Source organism: Macadamia integrifolia, unplaced genomic scaffold, assembly GCF_013358625.1.
Source record: "Macadamia integrifolia cultivar HAES 741 unplaced genomic scaffold, SCU_Mint_v3 scaffold433, whole genome shotgun sequence".
Taxonomy (NCBI): Eukaryota; Viridiplantae; Streptophyta; class Magnoliopsida; order Proteales; family Proteaceae; genus Macadamia; species Macadamia integrifolia.
This window is the reverse complement of record NW_024870363.1, coordinates 272,575-281,640: the sequence shown is the minus strand read 5'-3', so window position 1 is coordinate 281,640 and position 9,066 is coordinate 272,575. Positions and strand designations below refer to the sequence as shown.

General features: G+C 37.9%; 1 protein-coding gene across 1 annotated transcript in view; it reads left to right on the top strand.

The window, feature by feature from the left end:
• The window catches only part of LOC122068595, a 10,812-nt gene extending 3,088 nt beyond the window's left edge, over positions 1-7,724 (top strand). The window contains exons 3-5 of the mRNA XM_042632463.1: positions 5,034-5,167; positions 7,208-7,308; positions 7,446-7,724. Coding sequence (XP_042488397.1) covers positions 5,034-5,167; positions 7,208-7,308; positions 7,446-7,624 — 414 coding nt within the window. The 3' untranslated portion in view covers positions 7,625-7,724. The remainder of the gene's footprint in view (positions 1-5,033; positions 5,168-7,207; positions 7,309-7,445) is intronic.
• The last annotated feature ends 1,342 nt before the right edge of the window (positions 7,725-9,066 follow it).

Sequence of the window (9,066 nt, the reverse complement as noted above, 5' to 3'; positions counted from 1 at the left end):
AAAAAAAAAAAAAGAAGAAGAAAAAGAGAGTTAAAAACATCTTCCTTTTTTGTTTTGTTTCTTTTTGTAATATAATGAGGCTCTTAACAGCCCCCTGGTTCACTCCACAATCATAGAGGTGTATTTAGGTTGACTGGGTGAGAAGATATGTTTTGAGAATTTTATATAATGAAACCAAACTTCTGTTGGAAGGAGCCATGAAATACTAGAGGCTGCCAGATTTTCACTCACTCTGACTAATACTGTAAAACAGTTGAATGGTTGAAGTGTCTTATTATTCATTTCCCTGCTCTTTTATCTTCCTAATTGTAGATCCCCTCCAATTGATTTAGAAGATCCTATAGGCATAGTTCGAAGTTTCAGTTTTGACCTGGACTGATATATTTTGGATTTCTGTTGAATTTCGACCAGAATTTTGCATTTCGGATGCACATTTCGCCTGACCATTTTGCAACTGGCCATATTTTGGCCTGAAACTTTAGGGAAACCCTAATTAAGCATCGGGAAAAGGAAATGAATGACATAGTGTGCAGGCTCTTGTGCACGCCCTCTCACATCCTAATGTAAGGTTGGATCACGAATGACTTAACCCCATGCAAGATCTTAAACATGATCAATAAATTTCAGATTCAAGGATTCAAGGAACAAGTCGGAAAAATAAAGCAGAAAATAGAGAAGAAGGGGAAGATTAAAAAAAAAAAAAAAAAAAAAGGGATAGAGAAGGGGTATAAGGGACTATCTCAGTCCAGGGTCTCTCACCCATGGCTGCTCACCGCCACTGCATCTTTCAGCCATGGTTAACAACCATCATTTTCTTTCATTCAATCATTGGCTGTGTTCAGCCTTTTGTGCTTTATTTATAACCAATTGATTACATCCTAATCAATTTCTAGAAACAAATAATGTGACACTCAAGAATACGGCAAGTACCGGACCCACCTGGGAGATCGGTGAGGTGTCCCCACCAAGAGTACGGCAAGTACAGGGTGTTTGGGAGATCGGTGAGGGTGTGCAAACTTTAGTCTCACATTACCTAAGGGGAGATTACTGGGGTAGTTGATAACCTCTAGCCTATTTAACATGACACAATACGTTTTAAAGCCTTGAGGACCATGGGTCAAAGAAGACAATATTGTGCAAGGTTAATGGGGTTAGGGCGTTACAAATGGTATCAGAGCAGACCCCAAAGTGTGTGGGGCCACAGTAGGGACGCCGTGCCGAAAGGAGTGAAGTTTGTGACACCCAAGAATATGGCAACTATCAGACCCGCCTAGGAGATCGGTGAGGCGGCCCCACCAAGAATGCGGCAAGTACCAGGGTGTTTGGGAGATCGGTGAGGGTGTGCAAACTTTAGTCCCACATCGCCAAGGGGAGATTATTGGGCTAGTTGATATCCTCTAGCCTCCTTGATATGGCACAACGCATTTTGAAGCCTTGAGGCCCATGGGCCAAAGAGGATAATATTGTGCAAAGTTAATGGGGCCTGGGCATTACAAATAAAACTCCAAATATTATTGGGAAACTAATTCCTAAACTGTGTCTAATTACATGATTGAATAAATCCTAATTAAAAACAAATATCTAATCCTCCACACCATAGCATAAAACTCCCAAAAATATAGGACTAACCTATTACACACCCAAATAGTAGTTTGACTTCGGACCCTAGGTTGGTAGTGTACAACGTATCCTGCTGTATACTTTCTCTAATATAGCTTACTATACACATAATTTAGTACTATAAGGCACCATTCAATAAAAGCAAATGAAATATGTATTAAGAATGAAGAAAAACCATTTAATAGTACATCAATGTCAAAAAGTGTCATCATAGACACTTAACCGCTATGCCTATGTTAGTAGAAGTACAATTGTCACAAGTACAACTGTTGACACATGACATCCCTATGCCCATGTCAGTACGACAGTACCACAAAGTCTTAGGTAGCCTCAAAACCTTCAGCAGGTTGCTGCCATTGACGGAACCATTCCTTCGACTATAGCACGTAAGATGGCCATGTCTTGATATACCTAAAAAAAACGCTTGAAGCCCTGAATTGGCAACCGATGTCTAACATATATAGAATTGAGCCCCAATTAATATATAAGCCATATATTTTTTTCAATAATTTGTTTCAAGAAAGTCACTTTTTTTTTTTTTTAAACTGGAAAATTTAGAAAATAATTTAAGAACAGAAAATAAATCCGACTCTGTGAAGTCTTAGATTGGCATCTGGTGTCTAACATATAAAAAATTGAAGGCCAACCACTAATATTTACCATATATTTTTTTGCAAAAAATAGTTTCAAGGAAAAAGGGTGTACGTCCAAACTGGGATCTTGCACAAATCTTGCTTCAAATCCGGAAAATTTTTAATGTAGATATGTTGTGGTAGTCTCCAACACCTTGTTCCACCAAGAAATGCAGGTGATTTGGCAAAAAAATCATGAAATCTAGGATTTATGGGCTTTTCCCCCTCTTACTATAGAAACCACATGAAAAGAACGAATTGCGTTGAAATTTTTAACCCATTATTGGCTTATTGAATTTATGAAACTGCTTGATATTGTTACGCTGAAATAATGCCAAAAAGTCAAACTGGTACCAAAATACCGAAATTTTTTTTGCAGAACATTGTATACCTACTGAGTTGACATGGGTTTCATTTTGATCCTATGCAAAACCAATTTTTTTTGCAAAATATCAGTCATTTTAACCATAATCTTGAACCATGGTTATAAGATTTTGAACTACCCAGTGATTTAACTCTCAAATGAAATGCAAGTCATTATGGAATGCTTGAATACCCAGGCAAGCTTCTCCTCTAGTGTGGAAAGTTGAGTTTGAGAAAGAAAATTGAAGTTTGATGATTGCCCTTTTACCAAGGTTGTAGAAGCCATAATTGGATATTGTTTTTAGATGAAGAGTGGCTCTTACATTGCTTACCAGCCCCGCTGAAACATCAAATAGTAATGAACTGGAGGTCAGAGCTCACTGTGAAGGCATAAATTATGAATATATTTCACTTAAAACTCAAGCAACACAGTAGCATTAGCTGAGCAATTAAACACACACTGGTGATTGGAAAACATCATTAGAAGATGAAGGATCCAAATATTGGTTGTTGCACTGATATTGAGGCCGTTTTTGACTATCGAAATAAGAAGTAACAACAAAACTGGAGCTGACTTCTAGATAGCAAGGAATGTTTGGCTAGTTTTTGCACTACAACACTTATAATGTTGTGAATTTCATCATGTAATGGTCAGCTTCTTCGACATTCTAAAGATTAATAAATGTGGAGCTATTCAAATATGGATTATGGCACACTTGTTTACAATGGAGCCTCTATCATCTACCTGGCAATTCATGTAGTACCATTTATGCACACCAGAGGAGAAAGGCACTCTTAAAAAATAAAAAGGAAAATTATCTTGTACCACCCCTAATTTGAAACCTTGTCTTATACCTATACCACCCCAGTTTTCATATGATATCAACTGCACCCCTGAAGCCTAACACCGTTAGCATATAACTGGAAAATACCCTTGTGACCTTGTTATGTCTCTATATAAACACCCATTCCTACCGTTTTAGCCCGTTTACTCTCAAACAAACTTACTTGGACCTTAGAAGGAAGGAGCTGCCCACTATAGCGTCTGTGGAAGGAAGTAGTAGTCATTGATTGGGTCGATCGAAGGAAGGAGCAGACATTGAGGATCCCTGTCGAAGGAAGGAGAATCCATTGAAGGTCTTTGTCGTGGGAAGAAGCAGCGTCAGATCAGTGCCTGAAGGGGTACAAGGTCGACAAAAGGCTTGACTTTGGATTGGGTTGAGAAGCAACATCAATCTATAGATTGAATGAGTTTTTATTTTATTTTTATTTTTTTTTCTTTTTCTTTTTCTTTTAAAATCAAAACTTGAATGAGTTAAATGAGCAAGGTTCCTGCTGATATGTGGGTTTAATCAAAGCTTGAATGAGTTCTTTCTCTCTCTACTCTCTCTATATTTTTTTTGCAATTGTTTTTGTTTTGGGTGTCATGGGTTTTAATCAAAGCTTGACCAGAGTTTTTTTTTTTTTTTTTGCTGATCATATGAAGTTATCCAGCGATTGTGGATCTTAGATTTTTGGGGAAGTTGCGTGCCTTTTTATGGGAATTGAGAAAGGTTTTTTGGATGTCGTTTTTGAGTTTTGATGTTTAATTTTTGAGATTCAGTTTCTCATGGTGTGATCACTGTCTCTTCATTAGCTGATGTAAAATCAAGGTTTAATTTTTATTGTTAATCAAAGCTCTGGGCAAGGCAGGGTGATGGCAGTGTTCTCATGCTATGTTCAACCTTTTTTTTTTCCTCATTCAGTCAGATAGAGGGCAGAAAAGGGGAAGATGAGTTGTAGGGGAAGGATGCTGATCTCCCATCGCAGCGAGGGAGGAGGTTGCACAGAAGGTTTGAGGTTGCAGGGGCTGTTGAGACGGCGGTTCCATGGGGTTGTAGGGGTTGGAAGTTGAAGCGAGAGCGCTCCATCTCTAACGGTTTTCCACGGTTGTAGGTTGTAGAACAGAGAACCCTAAACCTTCGATAAATTGGGGAAGACCGGCTGATTTGGGGTTTTTTACATGGAAGGGAAAAACAATAAGTTTACACTTCCTCAAGGGTAAACTTGCAATTTATGAAATAGCAATCACACAACGCCATCACTTAACGTTTTTCCTCTAACGGAATGGATTTAAGTGTAATTTCTTTAAGTGGGGGATCTACTCGATATTATATCCAAACCAGGGTGATATAAGACATAAGGTTTCAAATTAGGGACGCTACAAGATAATTTTCCAAATAAAAAATAGGAAAAGAAAAACATTAAGGAACCTAAAAGATCTTCTATTTATTGAATTTTGAATTGAATTGGTTTTTGTGTATGCAGTCTGCCTGGAAATATTAATCTTACTAATTCTTATGTGCATCCAACTTTAAGGTCTATGATGTCTCTAACTTTAATGATTATAGATTCTCTCCATTTCTTCTCTACTCCTAGGCAATGGGGAGAGCTGCAACCTCTCTTTCAAAATTAGCAGATACAGCCCGTGAGGAGCTTCCCAGCACAATGGCTGCAATCAGGCTTTCAGGCATGGAAATTAGTGATCTTACTCTCGAACTGAGTGATCTGAGGTAATGGACAGAGTGCTTATGAAATCCTGTCTTTGTTGAAAATGATTAGATTAGTTCAGTGGTATGCTGCATCTTTACACTAGAGCAAAAACAGTTATCGATTGTTTATTAAATGGGTACTCTTTTGTTTTTTTGGAGCAGCAGCTGTAAATACAGAATACTTCTTTAGGTTCACATCGTTATTCAAATTTATAGATGTAAAACATATTTTTCTTCTGATTTATTTTTCACTTGTTTTTCGAAGTTTTCAATGATTTTGAACTTGTCCTAACACAAAGGGTCTTTTCATGGTTCTCATCATATCATACAATGTATATATCTAAAGTTTGGGGTATGACTTGTGGATTCCAATCAATAATTGAATTTTTTAATGAATAAAAGAGAACAACAATAAGATGCCAACAACGCAAATAGATCATTATATTCAGAAATAAGGCAAACAGCCTTCTCACTCAACAAAAACATAACAACTCTCAAACTGATCTATGCCACAATAACCAATATAAATATCTAGATCTTCTTGCCCTCCATTAGAATGACATGCTACCTAGTGCGTAATATATATAGCCCTCCTAAGCTAAGTGAGAATTTCTCCAAAGGACATCACTGGGAGAGAGGAGCTGCCAGTGGCATTGGAATACTTTCTCTCTACTTCCATGGGGGCAGTCCATTGGGGAAGCTATCTCAGGACCGAAGACAAGGTTTCCAGTCTCAGCCAATAGAATCTTTAATGAGAAATGAGCCTGAGGAAAAACTTATCCGATTCCCTCTGCTGAAAGCACCACCAATTCCTGCATGACCTGGTTGTTATCTGGACAACCAACAAAAAGGAACTTGATAGACTGGCATGGAGGGGGAGCTCCAGGCTCTGACAAAAGGGAGGAATGGATAACAAGCTCTCCTAGGACAAAGGGAGGAATTGATAATTAGGGGTGGCAAAATTTTGACCAACCTGCTGGACTGATTTTTGTCCAACCGGTTTCAGACAAAAATAGGGTGTCTGATATACGGCTTCCAACAAGAAATAACTTATCCGAGTTTAAAAGTGGTTGGGTCCAGGTTTTAGAAATTCAGAAAAGTTGAGTGTTTTGTCCGACTTTGAAATTTTGATTTATGAAAAATAGTAGGTTCTTGGATTTTACATTAGCATACCCATGTGGTATGTATGATTCAAAATTTAGTTTCCTCCTACACTGTAGACACACATTCAAAAACATGATTTTCAGTAGAATCATGTACTTTGTTTAGTTTTGTTTTTTGGGTCTTTTTGATAAGTGATGCCTTGATCCACCTATGACATTACTCAATCCTCCAAATTTTAGTCGAGTTATTCCAAGAATTGATTCAGAGAGGAGGGGAAAGGCATCAAGCAATTCGACAAATTTCTTGAAGTAGATAGAAGCTAAGATCCTTTGGTATTTTGAGCTTGCTATCGAAAGCTTCTAATTTCGATTTTCACTTCCATAGGTTAACTAGGGGATAATATTATAAGGGATTTATTAAGCCAATATAATGTGGATATCACATGACACATATTCCCAGCATCATTCATCAGTGAGCCGTCATAGGTTCAAAAGTGATTTCTAACTTTGCCATCTAGCTGTAAAATCCAAGGGTTGAATTAAACTCTTGTTCAGACCAGCTGACCAGGTGCAGACATGCTCGACTTTTATCTAATAATCTTGTGACTAATGTAGGTTGTATTTCTTTGCTGAGCTGATGTTTGTCTCTGAAAAACTCCTCATAGAAGCGTTTTTCATCTTGTGTAAGTTGGGAGACTTGTGTTGTCCAAAACTGATATAAGGAGTTGCTCTGTCATGACATGGCACCGAAGACTACCCAAACTTGTGCATTGCTCCTCCATTATGAAATACTGACACTATCCATGTTCATTTGACTGAAACCTATAATTCTATATAATTCTAACTTAAGCAATTTGTAAACTTCCCAATCCCCAAGCATTTGGTTTGCTACTATAGCCTTTAGACAATTGAGATAAAATTGCTTCTGTACCTAATATGTTTGTTTTTTGTTGCTCAGTCAAGAGATAGCTGAAGGGGTTAACAAATCTGCTCAAGCAGTGCAAGCAGCAGAAGCTGGAATTCGACAGATCGGTTCACTTGCCCGGCAGCAGACGATCTGTATGATAAAGCTTTCTATGCCTTATCCTCATCTTTCTTTTTTTTTTTTTTTTCTGTTAGAGTAAGCTTACTATAGCTTTCCTTGCACCGTCCTTTCTTTGAACTGATTATTTGGCTTGTTCATTCATGATATACAGCTATGATACAGGAGAGGGCTAGTTTGCCAATAATTTCTTTGCAACCAGTCGTCGCAGGAGCTGCGAAGAAGACATCACGTGCTGTTGGTCAGGCCACAAAGACATTCATGAATATCATCTCTCGTCGTGAATTTAGTCCAGAGGATGAAGATAGTGGGATTGATAGAGTGGAACTGTGACCAGTTGTTATGCTAATGTTGGGATACTGTTGCTGGATAAATGTAAAAAGTAAATATTGTGGAGATTTTAATTATCTATCCATTTTATTTTGCTGTAGGATATTTAGGTGATGTAAATCTTACAGTCCAGACCCGAAACTGCAGACTCAAGAGCAACCCTCCAATGGTTCTGTAAATGATGCGGTTTGGGCATGGGTACTAAAGGTAGACTAATCTCAAGTCCTGATTCTTTTATGCTCTATTTTGTCACTTGGAAAACTCCGTTTCGATTGAAATTTGACATGTGTAGATGACCTTCTGGTAGGCGTGTCAAACGGTCGGGCCGGGCCGGTCTTGATCGGGCCTAATCGGGCTCGGCCAATTTCTAGGGTTGCATTGTGAATGCCCATTTAGCTAAACGGGCTTAGCTAGTGTGGGCATGGTACGGTTAATAATCGGGTCTGTCAGTCTCGGGCTTTAATCGGGCTATTATAAACGGGCCTTAATTGGGCTTTCACTGGGCTATAGATCTATTTAACTTTAAACGGGTTTTAAACGTGTTCTCTTTAAAATTGGTCTCTTAAATGTATTTGAAGAGGAATATCAATAAAATGAGACAAAGATGGATAGCAAAGAAATATCTCAAAATTAAAATGGGTTAAGCCAAAGATGGGCAAACAACTAAGTTACTAAGGTACTCGGTCTTTAACCGCGAAACTCAAATCAATTAAACTATGCATAAAAAAGATGAATGTTCAGATAACAATAACCACCATCTCAGCTTCACATATCACATAGCCTTAGCACTAAATACAAATAGTATTAAAAAAAATACTAGTATTAAAGTAGTCGAGCTAGGTCAGGCATAAATGAGTCGGTTCAAATAGGACTTGTAACTTGTTTATTAATCGGGCCGGTCTAGGTCAGGCTTACCAGTGCGGGCCTGGAATTGACACCGCTACCTTCTGGTCTGTCTGTCTAACCAAAAAATTTGGGTCACAAGAGATGTGTAATGTTGCATTTAGTTATTCTGATTTGATATTTGATTAGCATATCAAAATGGCATGTATTGAAAAAAGTTGTGTTCCAACACTTCCAAAGTAAATTCAAATTACTGATCCAAGGCTTGTTCTGGTGGTTGGCATTGCTCCCTTGGAGATTACTCAGAGACTTGATCCACTGACGACCAAGTCCCTTGGCAGCATCTAAAAAGGCACCTCTATTATATTTTTTTCTTTTCTTTTTCTTTTTTTTTTTTATGGGTAGAAAAAATAAAATTAGCTGAAAATATTAGATACATCCACCCCAATGATTTATATACATCCTTCCCTTCACATGCATCGAATGGTAAGCCCATCTATCTAACAAAAGTACATAGTTCAATATGTATTTTTTTCCAGCTTTTCAAGAAGTGTGGCCCTCTTACATGGAACATCATCAAAGGTTTTATTTCCAAAAAATAG